At 41.7% G+C, this 22090-nt stretch overlaps 1 protein-coding gene across 3 annotated transcripts in view; it reads left to right on the plus strand.

The window, feature by feature from the left end:
* Klhl5 (kelch like family member 5) overlaps positions 1 to 21873 on the plus strand; it is a 68466-nt gene extending 46593 nt beyond the window's left edge. For all 3 annotated transcript variants that reach the window (XM_013116569.3, XM_005074379.4, XM_040747106.1), the window contains exons 6-11: positions 6027 to 6213; positions 10388 to 10612; positions 14641 to 14803; positions 16445 to 16657; positions 18586 to 18757; positions 20775 to 21873. In XM_013116569.3, the coding sequence (XP_012972023.1) occupies positions 6027 to 6213; positions 10388 to 10612; positions 14641 to 14803; positions 16445 to 16657; positions 18586 to 18757; positions 20775 to 20831 (1017 nt within the window). In that variant the 3' untranslated portion in view covers positions 20832 to 21873. The remainder of the gene's footprint in view (positions 1 to 6026; positions 6214 to 10387; positions 10613 to 14640; positions 14804 to 16444; positions 16658 to 18585; positions 18758 to 20774) is intronic.
* Positions 21874 to 22090: the final 217 nt, after the last annotated feature.

The following is a 22090-nucleotide window of genomic DNA, read 5'->3' on the forward strand; positions in this document are numbered from 1 at the left end:
CATGGAGAAAGGGAATGGGAGAATTGTTTCCCCTAAATTGCTTGGCACCTTAAATCATAAATCCTTAGAATATTAAGAGGGGAAAACTCATCAGCATGTTGGAACCCAACACAAAAGATGATACTGGCCATGGAGAATGCAAAGTGTTAGGGATGGAACCCTGGAAACACTAAGATTTAGTGTCCATTACCAACCTAGCCAAGTGGCTGGAGAGTTACTAGACCTTGATCCCATGACTGAGGAGGAGCAAGTATTATGTCATCAGATGCTCAGAGAAGACAGATGAGGAGGGGACTCAGTGGGTTAGCCAAAGGTTTCTTGAGGACTTGTGAACTTTTGAGATGGGCCCTAGAAGGTGATTTGATAAGCCCTGTGCTAATTTGGGTGCACACTCAGGTTGGAGAACCTCTGCCCATGATGAGTGGTAGTAATGGAAGAGCAAATGTGATTGAGTTGTCTATAGTGTCCTGCACAATGTCAACAGTTATTTCACCTCTCTGAGCTATGGTTTTCTTTCCTACAATGATAATACTAAGTTACAGGATTGCAACACATAGAGTTACTCTGTTACACACACACACACACACATACACACACACACACACACACACACACACACTATAACCCACTGAGCGCAGTTGGTGCTGCCATCTGTGCTTGAGTATAGGACTATCCACTGGCACATGGCCACTCTATTAGAAACTACCTGGCTGTAGTAAACTGTACCTACCTTGGTGACTATCACCTGCCAAAAGCCCCTCAGCCTTGTGAGCCCCTCCTGCATCCACCCACACTGGAGTATTGGTGGGCTTGACCTTGTACAGGTCTTAGGCAGGCAACCACAGCCACTGTTAGTCCTGCCATGTCCAGAGCTATTTGGACAGTCCTCTGTCCTCCCTGACCTTTGGCTTTTATAATATTTCTGTCCCCTTCCACAATATTCCTTGACTCATGGTGGGAGAGGAGCTAATAGATTTCCAAGGAGTCTGTCTGTCTGTCTGTAGGACTGAGTACCTGTGGGATTTTATGGTTTGGATTTGGGTTTTGGTGATAAAAACGAAAACCAAAATTACAGAATTAGTTATCAAGTAGAATTCTGAAGTTAGATTCTGTATGTTTTACTTTAAAAGGTAGGGAAAAATAGCAATTGTTAAAACTGTCAAGTGACTATTGAATAATTAATGACTTTTTAAAACTGTGATTAGGTATAGTAACCTAGAGAATTTACATTTGTGAAATAGTGTTTTCTCAGTGATACCAAGTAAATAAGATTTTATCACCAGCTTCCAAATATTAATTTTTATTATAGTGTCACCAACAGTAGATATTGTAAATGATGGGAGAAATAATATGTATAATTATAACATGTTACCCAAATGATCTTTTTTAAATTTTTTTATTTATTATTTGTATGTGGATTTGTGTATTGTGTACATGTGTGTGTGATGGGGGAGGGGCACACATTTCACAGTGTTCTTGCCTACTGTTAGGTAGGTTTCATGGTTGGAATTTGGCTCATCACACTTGTACAGCAAGAATTTTACTCACAGAGCCATCTCATCAGCTCCCCAAATGATGTTTAAAAAAAAAATTCCGCGCGCGCGCGCGCGTGTGTGTGTGTGTGTGTGTGTGCGCGCGCGCAATCGTATATGCTATGTATACTTATTTGTGTGCAACCACACACACACACATACTATATACTTATTTGTGTGTATGCACAGGTCTCTGTAGGGGCACATGCATGAACGTGAGTGCCTGCAGAGGCCAGGGGCCAACACCAAGTATCTTCCTTGACCACTCCTCACCATATTTTTTGAGACAGGGTCTCTCACTGTATCTGGAGCTCATCACTGTGGCTAGACTGGCTGGCCAGTGAGCTCCAGGGATCAACCTGTCTCCGGCCCACCCAATGCTGATGTTACCTGGTACCCGGCGCTGGGCGCTTGTGTGGGAGCTGGAGTTCTGAATTCAAGCCCGTGCTTGTGTGGCAGACATTTTACCAACTGAGCCATCTCCCGGTCTCCCAAGTGATCATTTTACATGGCTTTTAAAAGAAAGTGAATAATCGGGAAAAGGACGTGTTTGTGGTCATTTTGTTTTACCCTTGCATGGAGTTCTACTAAAAATGGACTCAAATTCAAGAAAGAAGAAGTACTACGATTATTGATGCTACAGGGAAGATAACCTGTAGAGTTGATCAAGTTTTATGCAATGTGTATAAGTCGTTCTCTTTCTACATGTGTTTTGAGGGGACACTTAGAAAAATGGTCATGACAAACAAATTCAAGAGTGAAGATAAACTGGGTTGTGATGGTGCATGCCTTTAGTCCCAGCATTTGAGAGGCAGAGGCAGGTGAATCTCTGCATTTGAGGCCATCCTGGCTACAGAGAAACCCTGTCTCAAAGACAAAACAAAACAAAAAACACAAGGAGACAACAGGGGAGAATCTACACAATCAAAATGTCTGGTTTCCAAGAGACTTGTATTTTAATGGTCTGCCATTGTTTATGGCAGACAGGCATTTGGAATTCATTTCTTTAAAAAAAAAGTGAGAGTGTGTTAGAATCAGTATATTATAGTTTAGCCAATCATAATGAATAATTTCCTGAACAATAGCTTACCTACTACACTAATACTTGATTACTGTTGTTCTTGAATTAATTGCTTTGTAATTTTTCTATTCTCACTTCTTTACTTAAATAATATAACTAATCTTGTTCTAATAAACTACAGAATTTATCAACATGCTAAGAAATATGTCTTACTTCAAATTGCAGTTACTATAGACTCTCCTGAGACTTTCCTGCCCATGTTTTAGTCCACATTTTTATTTATAAAGCATTAAGGTAATTATGTCAGAAGTAATACTAGCACTAACATTACTCCAAATGATCCAACTCAATGCATATCCACTAATGGCTTCTGTGCTGGGTTTAAGTTTTGTGTGTATGGAAAAAGGTGGCCCAGGTCACACGACTTGTGTCTTACTGAGATTATTTTGCTTTTGGCTTATGATGTGTGCTTGCAAATGTGACAGGCTTTGGTTTGTTTGTTCATTTTATGGGGTTTTTTGTTTGTTTTTCAAAACAGGGTTTCTCTGTGTAGTCTTGGCTGTCCTGGAACTCACTCTGTAGACCAGGCTGGCCTCAAACTCACAGAGATCTGCCTGCCTCTGCCTCCTAAGACATGCACCACCACCACCACCCAGCACCACAGGCTTTTTTTCCTAGTCTTTTTTTTAATTAATTTATTTTTTTACATTGCAATCCCGGTTCCCCCCCCTCCTCTCCTCCCACTCTTCCCACTACCCCTCCCCGCCTCCCATCTCTCCTCAGAGAGGGTAAGTCCTCCCCTAGGAAGTCAACTAAGTCTGCCCCATCATCTCGCTGAGTCAGGACCAAGGCACCTCTCCACCCCACACACTCCTGTGACTAGGCTGGGCTCCACTAAGTCTGTTTGTGCATTAGTGTTAGATCTTGGACCCACTCACACAATTGTCGCCTATATTAAGGAAGTCTAGCTCGGTCTTATGCAGATTCCCCATTTGTTAGACCTGAGTCAGTGATCTCTCACTAGCTCGGGGCAGCTGTTTCTGTGGGTTTCCCCATCATGGTCTTGATTCCTTTGTTCATATTTTTGCTCCTCCCTCACTTCAATTGTACTTCAGGAGCTTAGTCCATTGGTTACTTGCACCACAGGCTTTTTTATGATAACCTATGTTGGAGATTTTGTCTGTCTTCAGTTATTAAAACCTGAACATATTCTCAGCATTGTTAGCCATTAAGGAAATGCAAAGTAAAACCCCCTTTTCTACTTATCCAGCTAGCTAAAATGGCATGTTGGGAGGGCACAGAAACCTCACAAGGTACTAGCGGGACAGGAGTGTGGTGCAGACTCTTTAAAAAGCAGTTTTGAGGTTCTTTAAAGTTATGGATAATTTTAGCTAGTTATCTATGTTGTTTGCTGCAGCTTCAGGCGATGAAACACGAACCACAAACTCAACAAAGCCCACGTGGGGTTTATTGGGAAAGGAAACCAAGGGAGGGGTTGGTGTCAGCTGACCCGGAGCAGAAATGGAAAGAGAGAGGACAGACAGGAGGCACTTGCTTAAAGGGAAGGCTTGCACATGCATAGAGTCCTTATGCAACCCTGTAACACATGAGGTAGCCACACTACACAGGGCCCTTTGAGCTGTCTAAGTATCTGCCAGAATGCCAGTGTGTGTACCCTGCCTGTTGTCAGGGGGCTGGATCAGCATAATGCCAGGATACCAACAATCTACCCAAGAGAAATCAGAATGTGTCCACACAATGATGTGCACATTATTTTCTTGGCAGCTTTGTTTATAATCGCTCCATACAGGAAACAACCCAAGTGTCCATCAGTTGCTGGATGGATCAAATGAAGTAGAGCCAGTCAGTAGAATATTATTTAACAGCAAAAAAGCAAAACTGATACATGCTGCAACAAACCTAAAGAATATGCTGGATAAAATAAACAAGGTGTAAAGGACATGTATGGTTTTGTTTATATGAAATATGCAGACAAGGCAAATCTATATGGACAGATTAATGTTTGGGACAGGAGGTGGCAGATGGGCATGGTAGTTAACAGGAACTGGGCTCTGGGTCTCCCTGAAGTGAAAGAAATGCACAAACCTGTCCACTTGGCACATTTACTAAAAGTCAACTCATTGGCTTAAGGATGATCTGTCCCTTAGGCCTACAGCTAACTCATAGACTATGGTTACACTGTGTTTTAAAGGGCAATACACTGTGGCCAGGGAAAATGTTTTCCAAGATAAACAACAAAAGAACAATTATCAGGGAATCTATATGATCTTATCAATAGATGTGTGAAAGATATCTGAGGAAAAATTGGTAGCAGTTCTTAATTTGAAACACTAAAAAGGAGGCAGCCTAAATAAAAATGGGCTGCACATTGCATAGCAACATTATCTGTTTATTGTCTGAAATAATAGAGCACTAACACCTCCTGAACTAATGTCAACCAGAAGCCAAGAGGTCCCATTTTATCCAATTACTTACCGTTACATTGAAGTTTTGGGTGATATGATAAACCCATAAACTGAAATAATTGGTGTTCATCCAGAAAAAGATGCCAAACTCTTCCTATTCGATGATTAGATATGTCATAGCTAGAACTTAGTGAGTAAAATACCAGGCTAAAATCTAAGTTACAATAATCAGTAGGTTTTTTTTCCTTCTCTAACAAAACATATAAAAACTGAAAGTTTAACAGTAAAATGGTAATAAAAATAGTTATGTATGTAAGAATACATTTATAAAATTATGTATGTAAGAATAAATTTATAAAATGAAGGCAAAGACAGTAAAGAAAATCATACAAGTGAAAAGGCCTCTTGAACAGAAAGACCTAATACCATAAAGTGTATATTATCCCTAAGTAATAAAAGAATGTTGGTGCAGTTCACACTTAGATGCCAAGAGAATCAAGAGAATAAAAGAGAACTGGATGACTTTTAAATTGACATGGAAAAGTAAACCTCAGGTATTCAAGGAAAACCTGAGACTTGATGAGGGGAGGTTGAAAAATCTCAGATTTCAGAGTGTGCTGTTAAAAAGGCAGTAATAATCTGATTGTGGCAGCTCCTGCCTATAATCTCAGCACCTGGAAGGTTGAGGCAGGAGGACCAGTTCAGGGCCAGTCCATGTGAGTTCCTGCCTCAGAAACAACCCAAACAGGGGAGGGGAGGGTGATGTACACCTTTAATTCCGGCACTCAAGAGATAGAGGCACTCATAAATCACAGTGGTGGCCCCTGCCTATAATTTCAATATGTGAGAGGCTGAGACAGGAGAACTTGGATTTTAAGACTAGCCTGGTCTACATCATGAATTCCAGGCCAACCAGGGCCACATAATAAGGCCCTATCTCAAAACTAAATAAAACTCCTAGAAACAAGCAGATTAACAGTACAAAGCAATGAGTTAAGAAATGTATCTTACATGTCTGTATCATACATACACTCTGTTCTTTTATAGTTCCTGGCAGACTTGGAAAACAATGCACTTTTCCGGGATGACATAGAATGTCAGAAACTCATTATGGAAGCAATGAAGTATCATTTATTACCCGAGAGGCGACCCATGTTACAGAGTCCCCGGACAAAACCTCGGAAGTCGACTGTTGGGACATTATTTGCAGTTGGAGGAATGGATTCAACAAAAGGTATTGGATAATCTTTGATCTGGTGGAACAGAGGTTAACACATACTATTACCAAGAGGCCCCGTGGAGAAATGACTAGTTCAGGGACAAGGACAGGAAAAACATGAGTGTGGAAAACAATTTTAGTGCCAGAAAGTATTCAAAGAATGGTAGGAGGCAAGTCAAAAGATGGAGGAAGAATCTTGTTGGTAGGTTCCATTGAGTTTAAAGTCATTTGAGAGCCAAAGTAAGTAATTGTAGTAAATGCAAACTCTTAAGTCTCCACAAGTTCACAGTGACACAAACAAAAGAAAGCTATTTCTTTTAGTGGAGTGCCACAACAACCTGTAACTCAAGCTTCAGAGCATCAGAAGCCTTCCAGCCTCCGAAGGCATCCACACAAGTGTGCATGTGTGTACACAGAGTGACACATACATACATACATATAATTTTTTCATCTAAAGAAAAGGATTCAACTTGAAAAAATCAACTGTTCTAGTATTTTATCTTGTTTATTATTGTTGCCTTGTTTTGCCGCAAAGGTCATGATTGAGACTGATGACAAAATGCTAAATAAATGTTAATTTCCAGATGTTGGTGGTTAAATTACAGTTTTTAAAGAGCATTTTTTTTGTTCCAAAGAAGATATGCTGAAATATTTAGGGCTACAGGGTTATCGTTTCTGTAATTTACTCTTAAATAATATAGAAAAGATTCATGCATGCATGCATACGTTCATACATAGAAAAGAAAGCTAAACACACACATTTGGGAACCTTGGTGAAGGTGGCTGGCAATTCTTTGGACCATTCTGGCATTCGTTGTTACTAATGGTTGAAGACCACACACAGTGCCATTGGTGTCGGTTGTTATGGGAGCTTGCTGTGTGTTTGAAAGCTCATACATGTCTGCCCAAAACCCTAGAGCTAGGCAGTGCCTGCAGCTCCTGGCAAAAAGCTCTCTGACTTCCATAGACTTCTCAGTCTTGGCCCATCATGGTCCTTCTCTCATCCCTCTTCCAACCCCATTGGCCACCTTGTCATCTAGCATGCCAAAGCGTATTTGTGCATACCAAGGATGCTGCATTAGACGCTCCCATCACTTCCGTCCGATAGTGACTGTGACATTCACTCAGATGTGCTCTCAAATGTCAGTTTCCATGACTCTTGGGTAGCAGTCTCTTGCCTACCACCTTCAAACCCTTTTCCCACCTTTTTTTTTTAATCTCATTATTCTGCATTGCAGTTCTTCACAGTATCTGATACATTTATTTATGATTTCTCTACCTCTTCCTACCCCCAGTAAGTAGAAAAGCATGGGGATTTTTATCACTAATCCATCCATATTAATATTCATGTTAATGCATCCACAGAGCCTGGAATAATATTTTGCTGATCGACAGTGCCCCTAAGTATTTTTCAAATGCCTCTGCCATCTCTTAAATTACTTGTATGACTAAGGCTTGTGGTGCACTAGTCACATTTTAATATTTCTCCCATATATAGTAACTTTAAGGAATATATAATTATGAGTAATATGCCAGATTGCTACTTAACTTTAGGTTCATGGATGAAAGACTGTAAGGTCTATACTGAGCCAGGAGGGTATAGGTCAGTGTCAGAGTGTTTGGCCAATACGTGAATGAAAGCCCCTGGGTTCAGCAGAAATACACCACACACACACACACACACACACACACACACACACACACACACACACACACACGTTTTTATGTGTATGGGTGTTTTGTCAGCCTACAGCTGTGCACCATATGTATGCAGTACCTGTGGAAGCCAGACGAGGGCAGTAGATCCCCCGCCCCGAGCTAAAGTTACAGACAGCTGTGAACCACCATGTGAACCTTAGGTATTAAATCCATGTCCTCTGGAAGATCAGCCAGTGAGTGCTCTTAACCCCTCTACCATCTCTCCAGCCACCCAACACACATACAAGCTTAAAGATATATATTTGTTTTATTATTTTAGATGTTTAAAATTTGAGTTTCCAGTTTATAACAAAATCCTACTACTTCATAAACTAGCTATAAAAGAAGACAAGATTCAAGAGGAAAAATAGTTTGAAAATTCATCAGTGAAGACAAATTTTTATTTGATGGAAGGCAATTTTCATCTTATTTTTATTTATTTGGTGAAATATTTTAATAGTTGGAGTGAAGAATCAAGTGGATATAATCTCAATAATTTACACCAAGCATAATCTAAGTATATGAATAAAGTATCATTATTACCAATTTTTACAAAGAAAGACTACAATACCACTGCCAAAGAGTCTGGGAAACAGGGAGGACCCTAAGAGAGATATGCATGGTACCCCAGAGAAGGGTAATGGGATGGGATCTCCTGAGTGGATTGCAAGCATGGAGGGAGGGGAGAGGGAGCTGGGAGAAAGAGAGGGGGAGAAGAGGAGGGGAGAGGGACATGGGGGAGCAGGAAGGTTGAGTCGGGGAAGGATAGAGGAGATACCGCAAATCCAAAAATATTTTTAACCACCTAGTGTTTAGAAGCAACTCTGTTTGGTGGTGTAAGAACACAAAGATGATCTCAGCAGTAGTAGCACACAGCTTTAATCCCAGCACTCGGGAGGCAGAGGCAGATGCATCTCTATGAGTATGAGGCCAGCCTGGTCTACAGAGCGAGTTCCAGGACTGTCAGGTCTACATAGAGAAATCCTGTCTCAAAAAAAGAAAAGAATACAAAGATGGAGAAAGACTTGGTGTCAATCTCAAATAACTCAGAATTGCGCTGGGTAAATCTACACAGTAATTATAAGAAAATACAGTGTCCGTGTATAGAACAAAACTGTTTCTGGTTTGGGGAGGTCTTCAGTAATAGTGGCTCCAATAGTCTATTGCTACAACCTGTGGAGTAAGTGTTCACTGTGATGGGGTCCTGTATAAAGCTAGTACTTGCTGCTGAATTAGCAACTTAAAGAGAGAAAAGGATTCAAAGTCTACACAATTGGGAGGGTTTGGTTTTTGTTTGTTTGTTTGTTAAGGGTAATGCTTTCTTTTACTTGTTTTCCTAAATCCCCACTGGTCCCACATCTTGAAGAGAACAAAAGAGTTCTAGAATTTTCCAGAGGTAAACCCTATGGACAGTAACTCCCTTGGCTTCACAGTCCAGCTCCCAAATGACCTTTGTGGGGATGGTGCCCCTCCCTTCCATGGGAGTCAGCCGGTCTGTTTTATTGTTAGCACTCTTTCCCCTTCCTGCAGAACAGCGCATAATAATTGTTTCCTTTATCTCTCGAGTCATCCTTCCTCTCAACCAGACCCTGTCCATTGCGCCTATAAACCAACCCCACAGTCCCAGATTAACAGGGAGACAAAGCCTTCTCCCCTCTACTTAGGAACCCTTGTCTGCACAATTTCACAAAGAACAGTCCCCTGTGGAGCTCCCTGTGTGCATTTCCTCATCAGCCTAAGAAACTCTCCCCAAAACTGCCAGTGACCTCCATGCAGCTGAACCCTGTGATTTTTACTTTTTATTTGTTCCTCTCAGTGAGTTTGATATTGCTAGCAGAACTAGCTGCTATAAACTTTTGTGTTTCTGACTTTAAGCTCCTCTGCCTTTCCTCCCACTTCTGAGTGTCTTCTCAGCCTCTTTGAACAGAGAGCCTTTCCTGGTAGACCTTTTAATACAGGAGTATGCCTGGGAGAACAGTAGGAGAAAAGGCCATGGGGGTAGGCAGCAGCCATACTGATGAGGCTTCATGGGATAGAATAAAAGTGTTGCTATCAATGCTAATAAAAACCTATATGCTTTGGGGCTAGGGAGATGACTCTGCTGGTAAAGTGCTTCTCCTTGTAAGCATGAGGACCTGAGTTCAGATCCCCCAGAAATTGTATACAGAGCTGGCACACGTGTCCCCATGTAGGGAGCCAGACAGGTGGATCAACTTAGCCAAAACAGTGAGTTCCAGTTCCAGGTTCGGCCAGCCTAACCATAACAGTGAGTTCCAGATTCAGTGAGACACCTCTGGAGAAACTAGGTGGAGAGTGATAGAGGAAGACACCACACATCAACCTCTGGCTTCATATGCACATTCACACGTGCGCACAAGCATGTGTGTGTGCGCACACAGGAGTATCTATTGACTCCACACACAGAGGACAGAAGATAAAACTCTACTTCTCTCTGTGTAACACAGTTACTTAACTCTTTCTTACTATTAAGGAGCAACAAGCATTGAGAAGTATGATCTCCGTACAAATATGTGGACTCCTGTAGCAAACATGAATGGGAGGAGGCTGCAGTTCGGTGTTGCAGTGTTAGATGACAAACTGTACGTGGTTGGAGGGCGCGACGGACTGAAGACTTTGAACACTGTAGAGTGCTACAACCCCAAAACAAAAACCTGGAGTGTGATGCCACCTATGTCCACACACAGGCATGGTCTTGGTAAGTGTATCTGCAGATCCCCTTAGCTGACACTGTATTCTTACCATCTGTACCAGGCAGGAGACCAATGTGTGGGCTCAGCCAACATCCGTTGCCAAACGTCCCTCATACCTGAAAACCAGAACACAGCCCTTACATCAATGTGCCAACAGCTGGTACACAGAAAGCACAGGGCCTAAGGGAGTTGGCAAAGCATGATGGACTGACAAACCATGCTCCTACATTTGTGCTTTGTGTTAGCAATTGATGTTATGTAGCCTAGTTAAAATCCTCATTAAAGCTAGCATTCATAAGATCCACATGTATATGAAAAACAGTAATGGCAAATGTATATGTATTGTGGTTTTTAAGCAGAAGTGAGTGAATTCACACACACACCAAAACTGAATATAGTACAGACATTTCTTTTCACTTTATTTTGTGTGTGTGTGTCTGGGTATTTGCCTGCGTGTGTGTGTGTGTGTGTGTGGTCTGGGTATTTGCCTGTGTGTGTATGTGTGTGTGTGTGTGTGTGTGTGTGTCTGGGTATTTGCCTGCGTGTGTGTGTGTGTGTGTGTGTGTGTCTGGGTATTTGCGTGTGCGCGTGCGTGTGTGCGTGTGTGTGTGTGTGTGTGTGTCTGGGTATTTGCCTGCGTGCGTGCATGTGTGTGTGTGTGTGTGTGTGTGTGTGTGTGTCTGGGTATTTGCCTGCGTGTGTGCATGCGTGCATGTGTGTGTGTGTCTAGGTATTTGCCTGCGTGTGTGTGTGCATGAATGTGTGTGTACACGCATGCACATGTGCACGTGTGTGTGCATGTATACCACTTGTATGCAGGACAGGGTAGCAGATCTCCAGGAACTGGAGTTACAAATGGTTGTGAGCTGTCAGATGGGTCCTGGGAATTAAACCTCAGCCTGTAGAAGGGCAGCCAGTGCTCCTAGCTGCTGAACCATCTCTCCAGCCTCCCTTTTACCCTTGTGTCAGATCCCTCAGTGAGCAGACAGTGCTGCCTATCGTGCATGTCCTTTGTCCTGTAGATTCACAGGGTCTGCAGAGTGCGAAAAAGAAAGAGTCTATGGCTGTTTTGTCAACTTATCACAGTCTGGAAAAGGTTTGAAACAGCTGCAGTAGAGAACTTGATAGGTCGTTGCAAAAGATAGATGAAGAGTGGTGAGAGCAAGTTGAGTTTAGCTCGTGTAGTTTGTGCTGTGCTCAGCTTAGAGCTATGGAGAACCAGAGTAGGGGCTGCCACTAGACTAACACCCAGAAATGCAAAGAAGAAAGACGCTTTCTTCATCCTGAAGGAACTGATGGTGCATGAACAAGGACAAGTGAATTTAGGGAACTCTATTTTCTTTAGTGAAAGAAGAGAAAGAATTATTAGATAAGAGTTGGAGGAGGGTAGAAATAAAATTGGGGTTTGAAGTGCATGTGTATCACCAGTCTTTGCTACAGAACAAACTACTCCAAAACTTAGAAGCCTTTTGTTGTAGTTTTGTTTTGAGACAGGATCTCATAGAGTCCAGGCTGGCCTCAAGTTCACTATGTAGCTAAAGCTGACCTTACATTATTAATCCTCCTGCCTCCATCTCTTCAGTGCTGAAACTGCAAGCCCATGCTTCCACATCCGACTAAAACGTAGAAGCATAAAGCAGAGTCTTGTTAGTGTAGCCTGTGGGCTTGAGACTCACCTGGTCAGTTTGGCTTTGACTGCTGTGGATGGGTTCCGGCACTTTGAATAGTCTTGTTGGTTTTCATCTGTGTCGGCTGGATGGTGTAGGGCTGTCTCACCTACATGTCTAGCATGGCAGCATCACTGAGTATCAAAAGCAGTGAGGGAATGTGAGCCCCGGAGCAGGTTCTCACACCTCTGCTTGCATCATGTTTACTGATGTGTCACCAGCCAAAAGAAGCCACCGTCAAGCCCAGACTCCCAAAGGAGGCAATGCATCCCTCCCTCTTTCCAAGAGGAGCTGCAGGGCAATGCTGTAAAAGCATAAAGTCAGAGTTCACGGCCATACACTCACCTTATCACAGCTTGGAAAAGGTCTGAAATTGCTACCATAAAGAACCTGATAGGTCAAAATAAAAGATGTAGAGTAAAGGCTGTCCCCAAAGCTAGCACCCAGAAATGAAAACTGGCTGAGAACAGAGATCGTTCAGCATGCTGGAAGATACAAAAAAAAAAAATACCAGAGTTCCACAAGATGAGCTTTTATCCCATCACAAGACCTTTTTATAAAATCACTATTCCAACCTGGCAGTGGTGGCACAGGCCTTTAATCCCAGCACTTCAGCAGGGGCAGGCACATCTCTGTGAGTTCAAGGGCAGCCTGGTCTACAGAGCGAGTTCCAGGACAGTTAAAGCTAAATAGAGAAACCCTATTTCAAAAAAACAAACAACCATTCTGGGGATCAAATGGGTATACTTCTATTGTAGAACATATATTTTAATAATGAGTGAAATCTGTCATTGTAATTCATGTATATATTTCATCACCACCACAGGGAAAGAAACAGTTCTAATTTAGGGTAAATCCTTATAGCACATTGAAGTTAATTGCTCCACCAGTGTTTTCCCCAAACTACATTTGCTTAATACATTTTTGTTGTTGTTATTGTTTTTGGTTTGGTTTTGGTTTTTCAAGACAGGGGTCCTCTGTGTAGCTTTGTAGACCAGACTGACCTTGAACTCACAGAGTACCACCTGCCTCTGCCTCCCAAGTACTGGGATTAAAACCACGTGCCACCAACACCTGGTAGACAAATTTTATATATCTGAATTTAAAGATAAACTTAATGAAGAAATTTTTAAATATCTTCATGTGTGGGAATTACATGAAGATTTAATTTAATTAAGGGTTTTCACTGCTAAACTATATTTTCAGAGCCAATATTCAAGAGACAATGCAAAATGAACCCTTCTTCTAGGCCCTTGGTGAATGATATTTTATATAAGTAAAACTGGACATATTCAGTAAAATTGGTAATGGGTACAAGCTTAAATATGTATATATATATGTATATAGTGTGTGTGAGATAAGAGTTGTTTTGAGTCACACATGAGTGTTGGCTGTGTTATCTGAATTGGCTATGACTGCTGGCTTTGAATTACAGAGGTGTTTTTAGCTTTGATTGTGTCATACCCCCTCAAGATCTTCTACTTACCCAGATGTGGTGATGCACACCTGTAATTCCAACACTTGGGAAGCAAAGGAAGCAGGATCATTAGCTTGAGAACAGCCTAGTTTACATAATGAGATCCTGTCTCAAAAACCAAGGAAACACAAACAAGAAATCCTTGACTGAATCCTCACACATTCAAAATGAAATCTCAAGTCCTAATAAGGGATAAGGTCAGATGCGTTTTCTGACTCCCTCGTCTTCTGTCCTCTCCCCTTCAGTCACCCGCTCAGCCAAATAGACAACGCGGGTACCCCAGCCACGTCAAGCACCCCTCAGACCTTCACTCTGTTACCTCTTCCCCTGCACATGGTCTTGTAATTGCATTCATGCTCCTACTCACGCGTCATCTCATCATGCGGGTCTTCCTGGCTCTCTCCACCCTTGCCTTCATTGCTCGATTGTTTCAATTGGCATGTACCTTATGTGAATGTCGTATCTGTGTCCTGGTTAAAGCACAGTACTGACCCCCTAGAGCACAGCCCTTTCCTCTGTGTTCTATTGAGTGCCTATAATGGAGCTTGCTGAATCAATTAACAAAGGACTCTGACTCTGTTCCCTGACGGTGACACCAATAGGCTATGGTAATGAACAGATACAGCTACAGGAAAACCTGGAGTCTGAGTGTTGAAGGATGCTTTAGTGAGAGCAGTGTGTGCCAGTATGGAAGGGTTTTAAGATAACTTTCCACTCTTGTGCCCCAGAATACTGTCTCAAAATTTCAGGAAAAGAATTTAAGTGCTGTTTCAGCCCATCCGCCTAAGACCGGTTGCATTTGCATGTTTGAGACTTACTGTGCTTACATCTTAATTAAAATACGAGTGTTGAACACATCTCAGTCCTTCCTCTTTCTGTCCGCTCGTAGGTGTGGCTGTATTGGAAGGTCCCATGTACGCAGTAGGAGGGCATGACGGCTGGAGCTATCTGAATACAGTGGAGCGATGGGACCCTCAGGCTCGCCAGTGGAATTTTGTTGCCACTATGTCCACCCCCAGGAGCACAGTGGGTGTGGCAGTACTAAGTGGGAAGTAAGGAGATATTCAAAGTTCTGTTTCAGTCACAGTGAACACATTTATTACTGTATCGGGGAGTGCTTGGAGCAAGCTAACGAAACCTTGCTCATAACTTCTGTCCATACTAGCCCTAATAGCTTGTTGCTAAGTTGAGCTTTCATTCTAATGTGTAGGGACCACACATTTCTAATCTGGGGTGAATAAGTCTTGTAAAAATGTCCCATATTAAACTGCACAGCAACAATCTGGTGGCTTAAGTACCTTTGAAATGAATACTCTTTTTAAAGGACTCCAGTGGGTTGAGAAGATGGTTGCAGTTAAAGTGCTTGCTGAATAAGCATGAGGACAAGAGTTGGGTCCCTAAAACCCACGCAAGTAAGGATGGGTGTGGCAGCCCACCTGTCATTCCAGCCTGGAAAGGCAGAGACAGAGCATCACCAGAGTAAGGGGCCTTAAGGCTGGCCATATCCAGGAGCTCTGGGTTTGACTGAGAGACCTGCCTTGGTGGATAAGGTAGAAGAGCCATGGAGGAGGATGATACCTGGCATCAACCTCAGGCCCCACATGCACATACGTGTGCACCCACAAACCTGTGTGTCCACATACACATGTACGAAAAACATGCATATCCACATATATGAAAAACTGACGTATACATTTAAAAATGAAAATGCTCTGACCTCTCGATGCTTCCCTAAAAAGTTCTCTCCATCATTTTCACTTCATGATCTTTACTTTTGCGCCTCGTCTTGATTATCCTGGTGACCTAGGCATGGATTTAAGGAAAGGTGCTTGCCCTTTGCCTGCTGCAAATAAACAGATTTTTACAGGGTCTCAGAGCTCTCAATTACATGAGGACTAAACACAAACCTTTTTAACCTCCATAAAACGAATTTCTTGATGGTTTTTAATTAGTTTCTTTGTTTCGTCGCTTTTGTGATAACACTTACAGAGGAAGGGAAGAGGGAAGGTTAAAATAGACCGTAAAGGCACTTGTGGAATTGTGGTATAAGAAAAATAAGATGATGGGTAGAGCAGCACACACCTTAATTCCAGCCCTCGGGAGGCAGAGGAAGAACTCTTGAGTTTGAAGCAACTTTGAAGTTGCAGGTTTGATCTACATAATGGGCTCTAGACCAGCCAAGACTGCAGACCTCTAAGACCCTTGCTCAAAAAACCAAAACAAGAAAAATCAGAAAATATTAATAAATATTTTATATTTATGCCTAAGCTCTTATTTCCTCAGGACCCATTTGTTTTGTGGTATATTGTTGTAAGTTCCTCGTGGTCAGAGAAATGGAAATCCGTTTTTTAGATGGATATCATCTAGTTGGTAGCATATCTTCTTTCTTTTTTTCTTTTTTTTTTTTGGTTTTTCAAGACAGGGTTTCTCTGTATTGTTTTGGAGGCTATCGGTGCAGCCCAGCCTCGAACTCACAGAGATCCGCCTGCCTCTGCCTCCCGAGTGCTGGGATTAAAGGCGTGTGCCACCACCACCCGGCTGCATATCTTCTTTCTTAACGTTGCATAACTTCAACATGCTGCGTCACCCATGGCACCTTAAATTCAATGAGCTACCATAGAAATAGCCTTTTGTGGTAAGCCTGACCACAGCTCTGTTTCCTAGTTGTCATCCCATCTGTTCTTTTCTTACAGACTTTATGCAGTTGGTGGTCGCGATGGGAGTTCTTGTCTCAAGTCGGTAGAATGCTTTGATCCTCACACTAATAAATGGACACCATGTGCCCAGATGTCAAAAAGGAGAGGCGGTGTAGGCGTGACAACCTGGAACGGACTGCTGTATGCTATTGGAGGACACGATGCTCCCACATCCAACTTGACTTCCAGACTTTCAGACTGTGTTGAGAGGTAATGTCCTGTAAAGGAAAGCTAAGAACAAACAAACAAAAAATAAGTTTCTCACACCTCCAGGCAAAGTGACAAGTCTGTGCTGAGTATCCAGCTGGTGCAGTGTGGTCTCTATGCAGTTCTACAGACACTGGGCTCTCTGCTCTGGCCGTCTCTCCACCTGCCTCCCGTCCGCCTACTTGGATTGGGATCGCACACACAATGCGTCCATTGAGACAAGCAATTAGTGCAGCTGTTTTGTCCTGGACTCTGAACCTTACCACTAAAGCAAAGGAGTTTGATGACTCTCAGAAAGAATGAGTTAGGTGCTGGAAGAACATAAGAGTAGAAAGGAAAGGGACCTATCTGGCCCATTTAGATGTACAATGAAATAACTGAAAATGATAAAGTAAAATGAAAAGATCTTAAGGGCTTCCCCATGTCATCCTAGTGGTTGTAAGAAACTCAGCTTTTAGGTCAGGTAGAGAAACTACTAACAGTGAAGATTTGGGTGGCAGACTGGGTCTTCATATAATAATTTTTATTTAGTTTAAAGATAAGAGAGAATTGGATGCATTGTAGAGGAAGAGTCACCAGTACTGGGGGATTAGTAAGAATTTTAGGTTTTAAAGGGGAGTAGGAGCCAGGCGTGGAGGTACACGTCTTTAATCCCAGCACTCCAGAAACAGAGACAGGTGGATCTCTGTGAGTTTGAGGCCAGCCTGGTCATCAGAGTGAGTTCCAGGGCAGTCAAGGCTACACAGAGAAAACTTGTCTCAAAAAAAAAAAAAAACAAAAAAGAAAGAGAGGGGGAGGGAGGGAAGAAGGAAGGAAGGAAGGGAGGAGGAATATGAGGGGCTGGAGAGATAGCTTAATGGTTAAGAACACCAGCTTCTCTTCCAGAGTCCAGTTCAATTCCCAGCACCCACATGGCAGCTCATAATTATCTATAATTGCAGTCCCTTGTAATCCGATATCCTTTTCTGGTATGCAGACATACATGCAGACAAATACGCATATACACAAATACATAAATAAATAAAGCTTTAAAGAAGAATATGACATCAGTGAGTGCCAGAAAGGGCGAACGGATCCACTCTTTAAAGGTTAGAATTATTCACTTAGTAAACTGTAAATGACAAGAGGGCTGGCCAGTCTTAAAGTACAGGCTTGCTGGTGATACCAAACAGTCTCAAATACCAAGCAAACCTGGTATTGTTGCGGAAGGAGGTTGTTATAGCTGCATCTCATCTGTAGTGGAGAGAGGGTGACTCCGACTCTGTTCATTCCATGTAATCATCCAGAAAGGGGATCCAGAAGTCTTTTATGTGGTTTGGTCCACCAAGGAAAAGACGAGTGTTGACGCCAGAAACATCAGAAGCAATATAGCTTGTTAGCATGAAGTATCTACCTTTTAAATGACCTCATTGAGCAGTTCTAGTATAAAAGGAACAAAAAGACTAAAACAGTGATGGCCACCATAATTGAGAGTACAAGTCATCTTGCACAGAGCTTAATGTCTTACTTTGTCCACATTTCCAACAGGGACACTGAAGTCTTGAAGCAATTTTACTATTATATTCACATTGAATTCTTAAGTCTGCTATATCTACTAAATGAATCTATAGCACTGAACACTGCAAGTTTTTAGAAAAGTACTGATCTTTCTCTAAAATGTGTTCAACATATTTATATCACAGGCAGAAGATAGACTTGAAAGACAATTTTTTTTTGGTTTTTCAATACAGGGTTTCTCTGTGTTGTTTTGGAGCCTGTCCTGGAACCCACTCTGTAGAGCAGGCTGGTCTCGAACTCACAGAGATCCACCTGCCTCTGCCGCCTGAGTGCTGGGATTAAAGGCATGTGCCACCAACACCCGTCAGGACAAATGTTTTTACACAAAATATTTCAAGAGCAATATCAGCTCCAGTTGTAAAATTTTCTTTCAGGTATGATCCCAAGACAGATGTGTGGACTGCAGTGGCATCCATGAGCATTAGCAGAGATGCAGTGGGGGTCTGTTTACTTGGTGACAAGCTGTATGCTGTTGGGGGTTATGATGGACAGACCTACCTGAACATAGTGGAGGCTTATGACCCCCAAACCAATGAATGGACCCAGGTATGCCATTTCTTTTCTCATTATCTCGCTTCTCTTGTATTGTGAAAACAGCTCTATGGATAAGACCCTCTCGACTTTATCCAACATTGACATGTACCACACAAATGTGGGGGTTGGAGAGATGACTCAGCTGTAAAGAGCATTTGCTGCTATTGCAAAGGACCCAACTTTAATTCCCAGCCCTTGACTGGAGGCTCACAACATCCTCTAACTCCAGTTCCAGGGGATCTGATGCCCTCTTCTGGATTCTGTGAGAACTGCACACACATGGTACACATACATGCAGGCAAACACTCATACACATAAAATAAAAATAAAGCTATCTTTTTAATCAAATAAAGTTGCCTCTTGATTAAAAATGAAAAACAAGAGGCAGTATCTTGTTTTATAACAAAATCCAAATTCCTTTGAAGTATAAATTAATATTCAGATAAATTACTAACCACTGTTTGAAGAAATGTTCTAGCAGCAGTAGAGCTGACAGGACTGCAGGAGGGCTGTACCTAAGGGAAGAGGATACTGGAGGAAATAAACAAGGGTAGTAGTCAGACATATTTGAACAGCTTACCTATATGTGAGTAATAATTTTTAAATACTCAATATTTTGGGAACATATTAAGTTTCTGATTATAGTCTAATAAACATGACAAACCTAAATTATGTTAACATGTTAGAAACTCAATGTGGTGAGCTCACTAATAAAATACTTCTTGTTAATCACATCTCATTCTGGAAAAGCCACATCCTTTAGGAAAAGCATGGTGTCAGAAGCATTAAGCAGCTGGTCACATTGTGTCTGCAATCAGGAAGTATAGAGCAATAAATACCCATGCCTGTTTTAGTCAGTGTTCTATTGCTGTGAAGAGACACCATTTCCAAGGCAAACTTATGAAATAAAGCATTTAATTGGAGGCTTCCTTACAGTTTCAGAGGACTAGTCCATTATCATCATGATGGAAAGTGTGGCAGCATGCAGGCAGGCATGGTCCTGGAGCTGAGAGCTATAGGCAGCAGAGAGAGAGGGAGGGAGGGAGGGAGAAAGGGAGGGAGGGAGGGAGGGAGGGAGGGAGGGAGGGAGGGAGGGAGGGAGAGGGACCATGCATGCAAATGTGTGAGGGGACACTCTTATTCAGTGCTCCACTCTTTCTCCTTTTTAATTCAGTCCAGGCCCCACGCCTATGGAGTGAGCCCTCCCATGTTCAGGGTGGGTCCAATCCTAGGTGCCAGGAGAAAGACCACCGACCCAAATCATGACCAGATTAATAAAAGCAAGCTTTTTTATTTGTGTACACAGGCTGTCTCTCCCTAAGGTGGGGTTCAAGACATAAACTTTGGACATATGTAAGATAAGTGTTTTTATAGTAAAGTGTGGGGGTTTGGCCAGCAAATAGGCAGAGCTACAACCGCAGAACAGAAGCATCACAAATTACTCACAACAGTCTCCTGAAACAAAGACATGGTTGAAGGTGATCATAACAGGGTGGTCATAACTTTCTGAAACAAAGGTATAGTTGTGAGGTGATCATAACAACCTCCTGAGACAAAGACATGGTTGCCATTTCCTGGAACCATCTATAGTTAAGATGGAGCTGGGGCATAGGCAAATCCCTGAGAAATAGAGATTTAATCCTAATGAACCTAGCTTGCCTTTACTATAAATCAGTAATCTGTAGCCACATAGCTGTCTTGTTTAGATACTACTAGTTCTGTTGCTGTTTTAAGCACTTAAAATATGAGCTTAGCCTTGTAGTACCTGAAAAATAGCTGCTTTCATTTTAGCACATTAGCAAATGGATAAAAATACATTTATAGAGGGGCTGAAATGAGATCACAAAATACACAGTCACTGTCCACCCCACTGCCAGCGTTGTCCCAAAGCGGGAAGTGGTTACATGCTTACCAGGTTGTCTAAGCTAGACTGTCTGTCTGTTGTCATGTCACTCACCTTTCACACTGGACACTTGGATGATCCGTCTTCCTCCAGACCCAACATCTGTGTCTCTTGTTTCTTTTCCAGGTTGCTCCGCTGTGCCTAGGAAGAGCTGGAGCGTGCGTTGTGACTGTGAAGATATAACTTTATGCTTTGTTCTCTAAATGACGATGCCCTCTCCCTTTATTAACATAGGGACAGTCCTATCAGTGGATTCATTTTTAATGAATATGCGATGAATGCCACATTCCTAGGCTCAAAGTGACTCATTTCAAAATGAAGGTGTTGAGACAATGGAGGAAGGAATGGATGGACCAGGATGAGATGCTTCATCTCTTAGAAACTAAAGCTGCAGCTAGCAGACTGGGATCATACCTGTCTGAAATACAATATGAAGGCAAGGGCACTGCTCCAGAACAATCCAGCACTAACTGGGAACTCCATCTGTTTTTAGTCAGGCACATTTTATTCACATTGTCCAGAGTTATTACAGTACAAGCATAAAAACTTCTAAAATACTACTTTATAAGTTTGTCGTACATGAGCTTCCATACTTCTTATTGTTTAATCAAGCCGCTATTTTAAATGACATACTAAAGACTATGCTGTCTGGTTTTTTCAGGTACAATGATTTTAAATATGCTCTAGTTATGAATTTTATTACTAAAGTTTGTTTAACCCAAGAATAAAGAAAAACACTTAAAGCATCAAAAAATAAGACTGACCAAATAAAAACTTGATAGGATCTCTAGGTCCTATTTAAATAGCCATTCCATCCCATCTAGATCCACCAAGAACTGTCTGTGATAGGCTATGACTGAAATTAAGGCAGGATGCTTTACACTGAGATATGCAAGTTTATGTAGAGAAAACAAATACTGTAGACTATAATGTTCTTCCACCTAACTAGTATTTAATTATGTGGGTTTATTGCTTTTATACTACAAAAGATTGTTTGAGTTTGTCTTTTTGATACTGATGCAATTGTTTGGCTGTTCTTACATTCTGTCTGCTGCTGCCCTGTGTCTCACATTTTGACCCATTGTGTTAGGAACCTATTGTGCTTCTTTGTAATAAAAAAAATTGGGGGGGAGGTGCTAATTGGATATTTGAAAAATAAGTTTAAAGTGTTTGTTACTCAAAATTTTATACATTTGTAAGTTCTAATTACATATGTGAATGTTAATACTCTCAGTGAATTGTTTATTGTTTGTAAATGCCCTGGGCAATAATATTGTATGAAATTTTCTTTAAAGTAGAAATCATTACCTTAATATAAAATGGATGTAAACTAAAGTCCACTCTCTCAAAGTACAATGTTATGCTTAATATATTCTTATTTATATTAGGATAGGCTTTATTTTGTTTTTTTCTTTAAAAAGTGAAACATAGCCCCTTTTTAT

This window comes from Mesocricetus auratus, unplaced genomic scaffold (assembly GCF_017639785.1).
Source record: "Mesocricetus auratus isolate SY011 unplaced genomic scaffold, BCM_Maur_2.0 Super-Scaffold_100006, whole genome shotgun sequence".
In the NCBI taxonomy this organism is placed as follows: Eukaryota; Metazoa; Chordata; class Mammalia; order Rodentia; family Cricetidae; genus Mesocricetus; species Mesocricetus auratus.